At 48.2% G+C, this 15,993-nt stretch overlaps 1 protein-coding gene across 1 annotated transcript; it reads left to right on the forward strand.

Moving 5' to 3' along the window:
* The first annotated feature begins 7,966 nt into the window (after window positions 1-7,966).
* On the forward strand, window positions 7,967-14,649 carry LOC105605833 (cationic amino acid transporter 3-like). The gene is made up of 10 exons (XM_060399127.1): window positions 7,967-8,150; window positions 8,771-8,873; window positions 10,992-11,154; window positions 11,482-11,594; window positions 11,764-11,986; window positions 12,161-12,300; window positions 12,403-12,505; window positions 13,073-13,239; window positions 13,670-13,820; window positions 14,229-14,649. Exons 2-10 carry the CDS (start codon window positions 8,819-8,821, stop codon window positions 14,251-14,253), a joined length of 1,140 nt encoding a protein of 379 aa, XP_060255110.1. The 5' UTR covers window positions 7,967-8,150; window positions 8,771-8,818; the 3' UTR covers window positions 14,254-14,649.
* The last annotated feature ends 1,344 nt before the right edge of the window (window positions 14,650-15,993 follow it).

A 15,993-nucleotide genomic window follows, 5' to 3' on the forward strand; every position in this document is an offset into this window, starting at 1 on the left:
TACATGGATTAAGGGTGCACTTTACTTGTTTCACTACAAAAAAAAGTTAAGACCTACTTAGTTAAAGGAGACAACTGGAGCCTGACTGCACGTCTCCCCAAAGGGCCAGGTCCCGACCGGGTGTCAGGCAAAGTCTCCTGAGAAGAAATGACATCTAGGGGACTTCCCCGGTGGTCCAGTGGGTAAGAATCCACCTTCCAATCCAGAAGACACAGGTTCAATCCCTGGTTCAGGAAGATTCCACATGCCTCGGAGCAGCTCAGACTCTGTCCACAACTACTGAGCCTGTGCTCGAGGGCCTGCAGCCACAGCAGCCAGCAGCCCCTGCACCCCAACCGGAGAGTAGCCCCCACTCCCCGCAAATAGAAAGAACTCACATGCAGCAGAAAAGACCCAGCGCAGACAAAATCATAAATAAATAAAGGAAATGAGAGAAATGAGGTCTCCTTTGTCTACTTTGTCACCCGTCCAACCCCTGCTATCTGGGTCGGTCACACCTGCATTAACAGGAAGTGATGCCGAAAGCTCAGCCTCTCTGAACACCAGTGTGGAGTACAAACTCAGAGGCAGAGTTCTGGGTGGAGGAGGAAAGAACAGTTTTATTGCTTTGCCAGGCCTAGGGGACAGAGCGGGCTCCTGCCATTGAAACTGAGTCCCAACCCAGGCGAGTTCGGTGAGGAGTTTTATGGCAACTGTTCAGGGAGCAGTTGCTGACAGATCAGGGTGTTTGCAGGGTCCCAGGTGGTAGGTCTCCTAATCTTCAGGAAGATTAAAACTTAAAGGGTCTCTGGTCCTTTTAATTTTGCCTCAGGCGGCTTCTCAGAAGCTCCTTCCATTATTCCGTTCAGTTCAGTTCAGTTCTCAGTCATGTCCGACTCTTTGTGGCCCAGTGGACTGCAGAACACCAGGCGTTCCTATCCATCACCAACTCCCGGAGTAGACCCAAACTCATGTCCATTGAGTGGGTGATGCCATCCAACCATCTCATCCTCTGCAGTCCCCTTCTCCTCCCACCTTCAATCTTTCCCAGCATCAGGGTCTTTTCAAATGAGTCAGCTCTTCACACCAGGTGGCCAAAGTATTGGAGTTTCAGATTCTGTGAGCAGCAACTGCTTGAAGCTGCCCTTTGGAACTCAGAGCAGGTCAGGGAAGCTGGAGTTTGGATACAAGAAACAAGGGACAGAAATGAACCTACTTACATATCAGATGGAGACTCACAGACTTAGGAAATGAATTTATGGTTGCCAGGGGAAGCGATAGCTAGGGACTTTGGGAGGGCATGTACACACTGCTATATATAAAATGGAAAAGCAGCCAGGACCTGCTGTAGACACAAGGAATCTGCTCAGTGTTGGGTGCAGCCTGGACGGGACGGGACTTGGGGAAGAATGGACACAAGTCCGTGTGAGACTCAGTCCCTTCGCTGTTGACCTGAACCTACGCCACCATCATTACTTGGCTACACCACACTACAAAATGCTTTTGGTATTAAAAAGTACATTTGAAAAAAGAACAGGGGACAAAAAAGCCTTCATTCCCAGGAGCCCCATGTGGTCCTGAGGTAGGACCTAGTGGGATCCTGCTGCTAAGTTGCTTCGGTCGTGTCCCACTCTGTGAGACCCCATAGACCGCAGCCCACTACTCCTCCATCCCTGGGATTCTCCAGGCAAGAATACTGGAGTGGGTTGCCATTTCCTTCTCCAATGCATGAAAGTGAAAAGTGAAAGTGAAGTCGTTCAGTCGTGTCCGACTCTTAGTGATCCTATGGACTGCAGCCCACCAGGCTCCTCTGCCATGGGATTCTCCAGGCAAGAGTACTGGAGCGGGTTGCCATTGCCCTCTCCTTAGTGGGCTCCAGGCTGGGCATTTACAATTAGACTTCTGTTTACATTCCCTGAGGAAGGAGGCACGTGGGCTCTAGGCTAGATAGTTACAAGCAGCCTCCTGTTGGCTCTTCAAGATGGAAATGACAAGAACAAAGTGAGTAGCTGGACTTTGTGTCCTGTGGACACTTTCAGGCAACAATTGTGGCAGGCCTAAACCCTCTTTGATATAAAGGTCAAGAGTGACAGATTTCCCAGCCTTGTGGCCAGGGAGACATGGCACATGTTGAGGGTCAGAGAGGAGGAGGGCATCCCCCCATAACAGGAGGTGCCAGGACCCCACGCAGTCCCGTCAACTCCCGGCTGGAATCCGTCTTGGAAAACACTCGCACAGTCAAGTCAGTGAGGGTTCAAGGGCAGGGCAGGTGTGGAAAAAGAAACCGGCTAATTCGCCTAAGGTTAACAAACCCAGAACTGCCCTTATGGATGGTTTTACTGACTTTGTTGGGTTATGGGGCTCCTCCTCCTGGGAGGACGCCCACACTCTTTCTCTCCAGCTGTGTGTCTCTGCCTCGCTTCTGTCTTAACTGAGCAAACTTCCTCTGAGTGCTCTCTCACTGTTGCGCTGTGTCTCTAATAATACACTTTGTACCTGTTTTAGATTAAAAAAAATTTTTTTTCCTCTTTGAGAAATGCATTTTTCAATGGAGGCAAGAGTCAGGGGATCCTTGTCTCTAGCCTCTGGCCCCTGGTGGACGAGCGGCTAGGAGTCCTGGTTTTCATCCAGGCCACCCGGGTTCAATATCCGCGCACAGAGCTAAGCCACCCCTCACGGCTGACTCTCTCCCAGAACATCTGATGCTGAAACCCAGGATTTCAAGGTAAACCGCAGGTCTCCCCGAACTGCTGGCTGGGGACCTCTGAGTCTCTCTCTCCCAAGAGAACTTGCTTGCTCTCACTCGGTGCTTCCAAGATGCACAGGTTTCCGTCTAGATCCGCTCAGTGAAGGAGCGCAAGTTCTGTTTTCCTCTGTCCTCTCCTTCTGTCTCTTGCTCTCCTTGAACCGCAACCCGCCGCGGTCCTCAGCCCAGCAGTGCGTCCTCATCAACGCTGCGAGCCGTGTGCAGGGACTCCTTGCTGGCACCGTCAGCATATTGCTCCCTGCTACACACCACACTTTATTTCCTAGGGGCGGTAGAAAAATTACAGCCCCCGGGCCCTCTAGTATATCTTCTCAAGCAGCGCACCAGCACACACACTGTGCCTTTCTCTCTTTTCATCCTGTGATTTTCTTTCCTACTTTACTTGAGAAGACACAGGTTCAATCCCTGGGTTGGAAGATCCCTGGAGAAAGGAATGGCAACTCACTTCTAGTGTTCTTGCCTGGAAAACCACGAATAGAGGAGTCTGGCAGGCTACAGTCCACGGTGTGGCAAAGAGTTGGATAGAACTGAGCGGTTAACACTTTCTCTTTCAAGGTTTCTTTTTCATCTAAGCTTTAAGTCCCCTTCAACTTCACCTTCGATGCCACACAAACAAGTGCAATGCTATCAGGCATAATTCTGGTGTTTTTCTGAGAGTGTTTGAAGTCACAGCAGTAACCCAGCCTCTTTGTCAGTTGCATTGCAATCACATTTTAAATGTGAAAACCCCTAGAGACTATTGAATTAATTGGTTTAATATTTGGCTGTGTCTGGTCTTTGCCGCTGGCTTTCTCTAGCTGTCTGAGTGAGGGCGGCTCTCCAGTTGCGGCTTACAGGCTCCCCTTGTGGTCACGTCTCTTTCTGCGGAACCCGGGCTCAGGGTGCGGGCTTCCGTGGCTGTGGTGCGCAGGCTTCGCTGCACGACAGCATGCGGAAGCTTCCAGGTCAGGGACACACTGCATCCCCTGCATTGGCAGGTGGATTCTTTGCCACTGGCCTCAGCAGGGAAGTCCATAGGCGGACTTGAAACGTGCCTTCCTAAGTCTTCTCTTTACATATATACAGTTATGGTTTCACTTGGATGCCTTTGCAAAAGTGCTACCTCTTCAAGATATATAGAGAAGGCTTTCCAAAACTGAATCAAAATTAATCAGGTAAATAAATGTTGCTATTAGCAGTAAGCTGATGCCAGACTGGAATATGGTTTTCTCTGTCTGTTAAGAGAACAATGTTTTCTTGGAGCGCTGCTTTTGACAACAGACTGTGTGAACTCTTTGGGTCTAAGTGATTTGTAACTGCTTTTGAGATCTCTCATTACTTTTGTTGAGAAAATAAGGAGTATTTCACGATCTCTGAAGATTATGGCACATGTAGATAAAGTTCATTCTGCTTCTACAAAAATTAACCTTTATTGTCGGACTTTGGATACCCTGATATCGTTGTGGCATAGCAACTGAAAGTGACAGTGTTAGTCCAGTCTTTTCCGACTCTTTGCGACCCTATGACTGTAGCCCACCAGGCTCCTCTGGCCATAGAATTCTGCAGGCAAGAATACTGGAGTGGGTGGCTATTTCTTTCTCCAGGGGATCTTCCAGACCCAGGGATCAAACATGAGTCTCCCACATAGCAGCCAGGTTCTTTACCATCTGAGCCACTGGGGAAGAGTGTGTCAACAGTCTACTCCTAACTGAGGGAATTTGAGATGGGTAAACAATGGCTGTTAATCAAACATTCAGGGCTCTGGGACACCCAAGACGACTGCCCAGCTTTTCCTGGCTCCCTGGAAAATCTCATTTTTATTTGATGGGTTAAAGCCTTTCCTGGTTGCAAGATTGATGCCCTTACAATGAAAGGAAAATGGTAAAAAATAAAAATGCATTCACTTGGAGTATGCCTCCCACAGTCGCCAGTGATCAAGGTACTCACCTCACTGGCCAAATCATATCAGCTTTAACAAAAACCTCACAAACTTCTTGAAACGATGACTTTCACTGTCATCCTTCATCATCAGTCCAGGTCAACAGAACTAATAGAAAAACTGGACTCAAGTGGAACAGAAGTGAATTACATGGCATTAAAGGAACTTTCAAAAAGTTGGCTTAAAGCTCAACATTCAGAAAACGAAGATCATGGCATCTGGTCCCATCACTTCATGGGAAATAGTTGGGGAAACAGTGCAAACAGTGTCAAACTTTATTATTTTGGACTCCAAAATCACTGCAGATGGTGATTGCAGCCATGAAATTAAAAGACACTTACTCATTGGAAGAAAAGTTATGACCAACCTGGATAGCATATTCAAAAGCAGAGACATTACTTTGCCAGCTAAGGTCCATCTAGTCAAGGCTATGGTTTTTTCTGTGGTCATGTATGGATGTGAGAGCTGGACTGTGAAGAAAGCTGAGTGCCAAAGAATTGATGCTTTTGAACTGTGGTGTTGGAGAAGACTCTTGAGAGTCCCTTGGACTGCAAGGAGATCCAACCAGTTCATTCTAAAGGAGATCAAGCCCTGGGATTTCTTTGGAAGGAATGATGCTAAAGCTGAAACTCCAGTACTTTGGCCACCTCATGCGAAGAGTTGACTCATTGGAAAAGACTCTGATGCTGGGAGGGATTGGGGGCAGGAGGAGAAGGGGACAACCGAGGATGAGATGGCTGGATGGCATCACTGACTGGATGGACGTGAATCTGAGTGAACTCTGGGAGTTGGTGATGGACAGGGAGGCCTGGCGTGCTGTGATTCATGGGGTCGCAAAGAGTCGGACACGACTGAGTGACTGAACTGATTAACTGAACTGAAAGGAACTGCTGGGCTTCCCTGGTGGCTCAGACTGGAAGAACCTGCCTGCAATGCAGGAGGCTTGGGCTTGATCCCTGGGTCTGGAAGATGCCCTGGAGGAGGAAATGGCAACTCACTCCAGTATTCTTGTCTGGAAAATCCCATGGACAGAGGAGCCTGGCGGGCTACAGTTCATGGAGGTGCAAACAGTTGGACACATCTGAACAACGAACATGCACAGATGAACTGCTAAATATGATTAGAATTTTTCTGACTTTTGTATGACAAATTATTGGCTTCTAATTATTGTTTTTTTCAAACATAAGAAGACTGGTCTCCTCAGGCTACTTATCATTTACAACAACCTGTTAATTTACACTTGTGGGTAAAAGAAAACCTGTTTCTTCTGTCTCTGGCTGGTCGCTCAGAAATTGGAGCCCCTGGGTCATGTATAGCCTTCACAGGTGAACAGAAAGCACTATCTGTTAGCATTTCAAAAATATCTGGGGGCTCTCTAGTAGAAAGAAATCTAGGTGATGCGGTCTCTGGGGCTGAGTTTGCACTTTCTGGCTCTGGCTGCCACCTGCCTGACCCTGCCTCTGGCGGGGATGGGCTGGTCCTCAGCCTGCTGGCTCTCCTCTGGTATACCCTCAGTCCTTTGATCTACGGGGACGGGGCGGCAGTGCCTTAGGTTAGGGCTTTTCCCGGGATACTTCGTTCTCTCTCTCTCTCTTTTTTTCCCTCTCTCTCTCTGGCTACCCCACAGTTTAGGTTGCTCTCTCACCATAGCTAGGGCAATGTGAGGGAGCTCCCCACAGACCCGCCAGTGAGAGGGTTTCCTGGTGTTTGGAAACTTCTTTTAAGACTCCCTTCCCAGGATGGATCTCCATCCCTAACTATTTTGTCTCTCTTTTTAGCCTACATTTTGTCCTACCTCCCTTCAGAGACAATGGGCTGCTTTTCTGGGTGGCTGATGTCCTCTGCCAGAGTTCAGAAGATGTTTTGTGGAGTTTGCTCAGCATTTAAATGTCCTTTCGATAAATTTGTGGGGGAGAAAGTGGTCTCCCCGTCCAATTCCTCTGCCATCTTAGCCTCACCACCTGCCCCCTCCCACTTCAGCCTTCTAATCTCCTGCTCTGGTTAAGGCAGGAAAGTGGTGCATTAGGATGCCTGTTTTTGAATGAGTAGGGTCTGCTGTTAATATTCCTATATCTCTCATTCAGGTACCAGCCAGACTGGAATTTAAGCAAGAATGAGAAAATAGAAGACAAAATTCAGATGAAGCCTCTAGTCAAGGAAAATCCTTTGGACTCTGAACCTGAAGCGGGAAGCTCAAAGACTCTCAAGAGTCTGTGGTTGCCTATCAGCAGCAGCCCCACCCAGAAATCTGCCCAGATGGTCTATGGATGTGCCTTCCTGCTTGGTGAGCACTGGGACGTCTCTTTGGTCATATTTTGAAACTGACAGGATGGAGTGAATGTGTATATTTTCTCAGTGCAGCAGTCTTGCAGATATGATGGCCCTTCCTGATGTTGGTGGTTTCAGGGAGGGATGTCGCCCAAGGTCCTGCCATCTTTGTCTTCTGGGTCCAGCCTGTTCTCCTCCTCCTTGACCCTTGCACTTCTCCTGCTGATTGTCCTGAGCCTGATCCTGGCCCAGTGGCCCAGCCAGGTGTTCTCTGGAGACCCCGTGCTCACAACAGTGGCTGTGCTGCTGCTGCTGCTGCTGCTGCTCATCACTGGAGTCACGGTCATCATCTGGAGGCAGCCCCAGGACCCCTCTCCTCTTCCATTCAGGGTAAGTGAGCTGATGTGTCCAAAGTGTCCTCCTTGGGTGAATGAGGTCTGTGTCCTTTGATGGCAAAATGTCCTTTCCTGGACAGGGAATGAGGGGAGTTACTGAAACCAATGGACTCTTCCCTGTTCCACCCTCAGGGCTTTGCATACACAATCTCAGTAGGCACTCAATGCACAGCCCGAGGAGGACGGGAGCCTCCCACCCACGTGGGGCAGGGTCCCCCTTAAGACACCTGGGCTGTGTTCAGGGACGAGCTGCCTCTGCCCACAGGCCCCTGCTCTGCCTGTCCTCCCGCTGGTCAGCGTCTTCGTGAACGTTTACCTGATGGTGCAGACGACCTCTGGGACCTGGGCCCTGTTTGGCGTCTGGAATGCCATTGGTAAGTTGCTTTCTGGGATAAAGAGGTTTCTCGAATGACTGCACCCAACATCTTCCTACTATTTCTCCCCACACTGTATCAGATGCCATAGGAGGTCTACAGAGCATTTGTAAGTAAGGAGAGCACCTACATTTCCTTCTCATCGTCTCATCTCCCTTCTAGGGTTTCTCATATACTTTGGATATGGGATCCGACACAGCCTGGCAGGGAACAATCATCAACAGCCACTAGCCACCAGCCTCCACCTCCCAGACTCTTGACATAAACACCCCTGGTGCTGAGTCATCTTAACCACAGGAAGTAGATGCTGCATGGAATCCCTCCATGCCCTGGCAGATCTTTTGGTGCAAGGGACACTGTGAGCCTCGGTGGAGTGTGAAGGTGGAGGCATCTAAAGCCCTGTATTTCTTGCTAGTGGACAAAGTGACTGGACCATTGTGAAATTTTCGGTAAACTTTTCAAAGCATACTATACATACTTATTTTTCTTTTCACAGCTATTTGTAAGGCCTCCCCAGACAGCTATTTTGCTTTTTTGCATTTCTTTTCCATGGGGATGGTCTTGATCCCTCTCTCCTGTACAATGTCATGAACTTCAGCCCATAGTTCATCAGGCACTCTATCTATCAGATCTACTCCCTTAAATCTGTTTCTCACTTCCACTGTATAATCATAAAGGATTTGATTTAGGTCATACCTGAATGGTCTAGTGGTTTTCCCTATTTTCTTCAACTTAAGTCTGAATTTGGTAATAAGGAGTTCATGATCTGAGCCACAGTCAGCTCCTGGTCTTGTTTTTGTTGACTGTATAGAGCTTCTCCATCTTTGGCTGCAAAGAGTATAATCAATCTGATTTCAGTGTTGACCATCTGGTGATGTCCATGTGTAGAGTCTTCTCCTGTGTTGTTGGAAGAGGGTGTTTGCTATGACCCGTGCATTTTCTTGGCAAAACGCTATTTGTCTTTGCCCTGCTTCTCTCTGCATTCCAAGGCCAAATTTGCCTGTTACTCCAGGTGTTTCTGGGGACTTCCCTAGTGGCTGAGATGGTAAAGCATCTGTCTGAAATGCAGGTGACCCGGGTTCGACCCCTGCGTTGGGAAGATCCCCTGGAGAAGGAAATGGCAGTTCACTCCAGTATTCTTGCCTGGAAAATCCCATGGACTGCAGAGCCTGGTAGGTTACCGTCCATGGGGTCGCAAAGAGTCAGACATGACTGAGTCACTTCCCTTCACTTCACTTCCAGGTGTTTCTTGACTTCCTACTTTTGCATTCCAGTCCCCTATACTGAAAAGGACTTCTTTTTTGGGTGTTCGTTCTAAAACGTCTTGTAAGTCTTCATAGAATCGTTCAACTTCAGCTTCTTCAGCGTTAGTGGTTGGGACATAGACTTGGATTGTTGCTAAGCTGCTAAGTCACTTGAGTAGTGTCCAGGGAACTTTCTCTCCTTATATGCCTTACTTCCTGGTCACGTACCGATTTTGTTGCACTGGCCGTGTTACTGCTTCTCACTGGTAAGCTGGAGATTTTCATGATGGGACAGGAAGGGTGGGGTGTGGAGGGGGATGAGGGGTGGGGAAGGCTTGGGGGAGCAGCATGGTGGGGAGTTAGAACTGGGGAAAATGGTCTGTGGTATGAGAGACAGGAAGGCAAGACATAGACTGTTATTTCCCACCCTTGGCATTACTGATCTTCTAGGCTGGAACAGCCTTTGGTGTGGGGGCTAACCTGTGCACTGTAGGGTTTTCTTAATTTAATCATTGTTGTATGTGTAGCATCTATGAACTATGTTCATTAGATATGGGTGACACCAACCCCCCAAATTGTGACAATCAGAAAGTCTCCAGGGAGTTTCTTGGTGGCTTCACCTCAGATCACTGGCTCAGTCGTGTCCAACTCTGTGCAACCCCATGGGGTGCAGCACGCCAGGCTTCCCTGTCCATCACCAACTCCCAGAGCTCGTTCAAACTCATGTCCATCGAGTTAGTCATGCCATCCGGCCATCTCATCTTCGGCCGTCCCCTTCTCCTCCCGCTTTCAATCTTTCCCAGCATCAGGGTCTTTTCCAATGAGTCGATTCTTTGCATCAGTTCAGTTCAGTTCATCAAGTGACCAAAATATTGGAGTTTCAGCTTCCGCATCAATGCTTCCAATAAATAGTCAGGACTTGTTTCCTTTAGGATGGACTGGTTGGATTTCCTGGCTGTCCAAGGGACTGTCAAGAGTCTCCTTCAACACCACAGGTCAAAAGCATCAATTCTTTGGTGCTCAGCTTTCTTTATAGTCCAACTCTCACATCCATACATGACTACTGGAATAACCATAGCCTTGACTAGACGGAACTTTGTCGGCAAAGTAATGTCTCTACTTATTAATATGCTGACTAGCGTGGTCACCCCTTTTCCTCCAAGGAGCAAGTGTCTTTTAATTTCATGGCTGCAGTCACTGTCTGCAGTGGTTTTGGAGCCCAAGAAAAGAAAGTATTTCACTGTTTCCATTGTTTCCTTATCTACTTGCCCTGAAGTGAAGGGACTAGATGCCATGACCTTCGTTTTTCCAATGTTGAGCTGTAAGCCAGCCTTTTCCCTCTCCTCTTTCGCTTTCATCAATAGGCTCTTCAGTTCCTCTTCACCTTCTGTCATCATGGTGGTGTCATCTGTGTATCTGGTGGTTTAGTGGTTAGGATTCTGGGATTTTGCCGCCATGGCCCAGGTTCATCTGTGGCAAGGGAATGGAGATCCTACAAACCATGGCATGGCCAAAAAACGGACCCAAAACAAAACCAAGAGAATGTCTCCAGACGTTGCCAACGGGCCCTTGGGGAACAAAACCACTCCCAGCTGAGAAGCACTTACTTCGACTGACAAGTTTCTCCCTCTGTACTGAGACCAAACTTTTTTTTAATTGAGAGAAAATTTACATAGCATAAAATTAACCATTTAATCATTCTCCCCAATTTTGTTGAGTTAATTAACATCCAACATTGTATAAGTTTAAAGTGTACCACATGATGATTTGATAGACATGTCTACTGTGAGATGATGGCCACAGTAAGAAACAAGCTACCTTAAAGTGTACTTAGAGGGACTTAGTACCTTCACAGTGTCCTGTAACCATCACCTGCATCCAGTTCCAAACATTTGCATCACAAGCAAAGGAAACCCTGCACCCACTGAGCAGTCACTGTCCATCTATCCACCACCATCAGCCCTCCTGACACTGTAGCCAGTGGTCTGCTTTCTGTCTCCATGGATTTGGTCATTTTGTATGTCTCATATTCCATCTTTCCCACAGGACAACTGGTTCTGGGAGCTCCTGAGTCAACCCTGCTTTACAACAGAGTTTCGGTTCTCAGTTTCATCATCGTCTCTGGCTTCATTAAGGGAGACCTGCACAACTGGAAGCTCACAGAACAGGACTACACATTGAACACGTCTGCATCCAGTGGCACCTCTAGGTTAGGAGGGCTGTCTTGTCCATAGTGACACTTGTGTGATGGAGGGTGCAAGTCTAGAAATCTGGTGGGGACTAAAGAGTGGCAACCCCCTGCAGGATTCTTGCCTGGAGAATTGCATGGACAGAGGAACCTGGCAGGCTACAGTCGATGGGGTTGAAAGAGTCAGACATGACTTGGTGACTAAACCACTACCAAAGAGACCTGGGCTGATGGATCTAAGTGATGGGGGTCCTGGAGCCCAGCACTTGTGGTAGGAAGGGAAGAGTCCAGTAGAGATGGCTGAGCTCTCCTCACCCATGTTTTTCCTCATTCCTTCTCTCACCATAGGTTGGGCCCTCTGGGTTCCGGAGGGTTTGCACCTTTGGGCTTTGATGGGATTCTCCAGGGAGCAACTCTGTGTTTCTACACATTTATTGGTTTTGATGCCATTGTCACTAAAGGTAATATAGTCACTGTGCTTCTCATCAGGGGTTTGGGGACAGATTAGGCTGCCCTTGGGCATAGGGGTTGGTAGAAGGTTCGGCTGCTTTTGATGGTGCAAGAGGAAAGGGGGTATTGTGCTTTCGCTCCCTGTGTTTTCCTAACCTAGTACATCCCTGCTTCCTGCAGGGGAAGAAGCCCTAAATCCTCAGCGGTCCAGCCCCGTGAGCACCATGATCACGATCTTCATCTGCTTTGTGGTGTGCTTTGGTGTCTCAGCAGCACTCACCCTCATGGTGCCCTACTGCCAGATCCATCCTGAGAGCACCTTGCCAGAGGCTTTCCTTCTCATTGGGTGGGACCCTGCCAGATATGTCGTGGCTGTTGGTAGCCTCTGTGTTCTTACATCCAGGTCAGTGTCATGGTTTTCTCCCCATCTACTATCAGATGCTCGGGTATCCCAGCCCTTGGGATTGAGAGACAAGAGGGGAGGACACCTTGACCCAAGCAGACTAGGGAACAGAAGCCCCGGTCCTCTCTTCCCATCTCTCCATGTCCTCATACACGTTTCCATTTTCTTTTCCAGTCTCCTAGGTGATATGTTCCCCATGCCTCGGGGGATGTGCGTGATGGCAGAGGATGGACTCCTTTCTCGGGGCCTTGCCCAGATCCACGCCCACACAGGCACGCCTGTCAGGGCCATCATGTCTTCTGGAAACCTTGCAGGTGGATAAACAAAACCCACCCCTTGTTTGATCATTTCCTTACCTTGGATATTTCTGGCTGTTTCTCACTTCCTTCCCCACCTTGTCTGTGCCCTCATCCTAGCAGTCATGGCGTTACTCTTCGAGTTCAGCGATCTGGTGGACCTCCTATCAATCGGGACCCTGCTTGCTGACTCCCTCGTGGTTCTTTCTGTCCTTGCCCTCAGGTGAGACTCCACTACACCTTGGTTGGGGGTCATGGACTCAAGAGGAGCTAAGATTCTTCTAGCTTCGTGTCCTGCATCTGCTGAAGTTGAGAAAGAGTTGGATTAACTGTCTGATATTGGATAAGTATAGGGGCTGCTGTCAATCCTGCCTTAATATCCTTTCACTCGGGTACCAGCCAGATCAGAATTGCAGCAAGAAGGAGAAAACAGAGGAGGAAATTGAGGTGAAGCCTGACCTTAAAGAAAATCCTCCAGAGCCTGTATCTGAAACAGGAAATTCAAACATTCTAGAGAGTCTGTGGTTCCCTACCAGCACCATCCCCACCCAGAAATCTGGCCAGATTGTCAATGGATACGCCTTCCTGTTTGGTGACCAGTGGGACTTCTTTTTGGTGGTATTCTGAAATTGACAGGATGGGTTGGAAATATGTGTCTATTTTAGGCAAGAAGTGATAGAGATATGATGGCCCCTCCTGATGTGGGCAGCCTGAGGAGGGGTGTGACCCAAGGTCCTGACATCTTTGTCTTCTGGGTCCAGCCTGTTCTCCTCCATCTTGACCCTTGCAGTTCTCCTGCTGATAATCCTGAGCCTGAGCCTGGCCCAGTGGCCCAGCCAGGTGTTCTCTGGAGACCCCAGGCTCCCAACAGTGGCTGTGCTGCTGCTGCTGCTCATCACTGGGGTCACAGCCATCATCTGGAGGCAGCCCCAGAGCCCCTCTCCTCTTCCATTCAGGGTAGGTGAGGGACTTCCCTGGTGGTCCAGTGGTTAAGAATCTACCTTGCAATGCAGGGCATGTGGGTTAGATTCCAGGTCAGGGAACAAATACCCAACCAGGACATGCCACAGGGCAACTAAGCCCACGTCCCACAACTAGAGAAGCCCTTGGGCCACAACTCAGTTCCGACACAGCCAAATTAATTAATTTTTAAAAGTAAGTGACCTTCTGTGCCCAAACTATCCACATTAAGTGAATGAAATCCGCCTGCTTTGAGGTCTAAACATCTTTTGCTGGACATGAGAAGATGGGAAATTGCTGAAGCCAACGGACCCTTCCCTGACCCACACTCAGTGCTTCACACACCCAGTTTCAGTAGGCACTGAACACACAGCTTCAAAAGCACTGGAGTCTTCCTGCCCACATGTGGGTCGGGTCTCCCTTTCAGACGTCTGGGCTGTGTCCAGGGATGAGCTGACTCTGCCCACAGGTCCTTGCTCTGCCTGTCCTCCCACTGGTGAGCCTCTTTGTGAACGTTTCCCTGATGATGCAGATGGCCTCTGGAGCCTGGATCCAATTCAGCGTCTGGAATGCCATTGGTAAGTGGTTTTCTGGGATTAAAAGACCTCTCAATAACTGATCCCCATCTTCTTCCTACCACCACTCCCCTAAACTATGTCAGACACCCTCATAGGAGACCTAGTGAGCAAGTGTGGGGCTCCCTGGTGTCTCAGTGGTAAAGAATCCACCTGCCAATGCAGGAAACGTAAGAGACATGGGTTCATTCCTGGGTCAGGAGGATCCCTGGAGGAGGAAATAGCAACCCACTCCAGTACACTTGACTGGAGAATACCATGGGCAGAGGAGCCTGGAGGGCTATGGTCTGTGGGGTCACAAAAGAGCCAGTCACAACTGAGGAACTGAGCATGCATACGAGCGTGTACACAAGTGCGTATCAGTAAGGAGAGCACCTACTTTCCCTTCTCACTGTCTCATTTCCCTACTAGGATTTGCCATATACTTTGGCTATAGGATCCGACACAGCCTGGAGGAGAACAATGAGCAACAGTCTCCAGCCTGCACCTTCCAGACTCCTCACCCAAGCATCCCTGCTGCTGAATCATCTTAACCACAGGACATAGATGCCACGTGGAGTCCCTCCATACGCTAGAGGAATCTTCTGGTTCAAGGGGCACTCTGAGCCTCTATGGACTATGCAGGTGCAATGCATTTAGGGACCTATATTTATTGCCAGTGGACAAATGACGTACATGCTGAATAATTTTTAAGTATTCTTTTCAGACCATGATACACATACCAAAAGGGTATGCTTTGTAAGTGTGCAGCAAGATGATATTTCACAAAGAATGTGTAACAATGTAAGCAGCTACTGGAGAAAGAAATAAAATATGAACCTACTCATGCAAAGCTCCTACTTGTGCTTCTTTTTAGCAAAATTGCAGAGATGGCTGTCTGGGGAGGAAAGGCAGGTGACTGCGTACTGTGTCCAGTGCTGCCCTTGAAATGTAGGACAGAGGTACGTAGGAAGGAAAAGGAAGGGAACAGATGCACTGGGCCGACAGTAACACAAGAAAGCTAAGGCGGCTGTATTACCATCAGAACGTAGACTCTAAGAAAAGGAGAAGAATACCAGACAGAGTGGGTCATGTCATCATGGTAAAATGATCACTTTTATCTTTTCCCCAGCTTTCTGGAGACATAGTGTCATCTTTTGTAAATGACTGTTTCTCTTTACTTTTCTGTCACAGACTCTTGGAATTACACAGTAGAGTTGATGATGAAAAGTTCTTAATTGGAAAAAAAAATACCTGCATTGTCAGAGGTGAGGGAAAGAAGTAGTAAGTAGTGATTTATTGACAAATGATTACAACTGGGTGGAACTAAAAGACAGGAAATGAAATGGGATAGTCACGTGAAAGAGTTACTGCAGAACAGAGTGCCTGACACTGAGATTATGCACATTCAAGATACTGATAATAGTGAACCAGAGGGTTGTTTGCGGGAATGAGCATCTGCAGTAGAGTGAAGGAGGGATACAGGTCAAGAAACTGAGTAGCAAGGTATTAGATGAATGAAAATACAGTGGAGGTGGACGAACAGAATTAGGAATATCACAACCTTGCCAGTTCTCATGACAGTACAGGCTTAGGAAGAAATGAACGGAGATTGAAACTGTCAGCTGAAGCTTTGTCGGAAGGGGTTGACATCACCTGTTTGCTGTTCTTCGCTTACTGCTGGGGGCCAACCAGATATCCTGTGCTACCAATGTGTAACAGGCAACACTGAACACCGCCCATAAAAGAGCCTTGATGAGAAACTGAATCAGCCCTTCTGGGTTCTTCTAGCCGGTCTAAGGATTAAATTGACATGAGATAGCTTAATGGGACAAAAACCAAGTGTAGCTCAATAATGCAATGAAGGTGAAAGAGGAGAGTGAAAAAGCTGGCTTACCACTCAACATTCATAAAACGAAGATCATAGCATCTGGTCCCATCACTTCATGGCAAATAGATGGGGAAACAATGGAAACAGTGGCAGATTTTATTTTCTTGGGCTCCAAAATCACTGCAGACAGTGACTGCAGCCATGAAATTAAGACACTTGCTCCTTGGAAGAAAAGCTATGACAAGGCTTCACAGTGAATTAAAAAACAGAGCCATCACTTTGCTGACAAAGGTCCATATAGTCAAAGCTATGCTTTTTCCAGTAGTCATGTTGGATGTGAGAGCTGGACTATAAAGAAAGCTCAGC

This window comes from Ovis aries, chromosome 14 (genome assembly GCF_016772045.2).
Source record: "Ovis aries strain OAR_USU_Benz2616 breed Rambouillet chromosome 14, ARS-UI_Ramb_v3.0, whole genome shotgun sequence".
Lineage (NCBI taxonomy): Eukaryota > Metazoa > Chordata > Mammalia > Artiodactyla > Bovidae > Ovis > Ovis aries.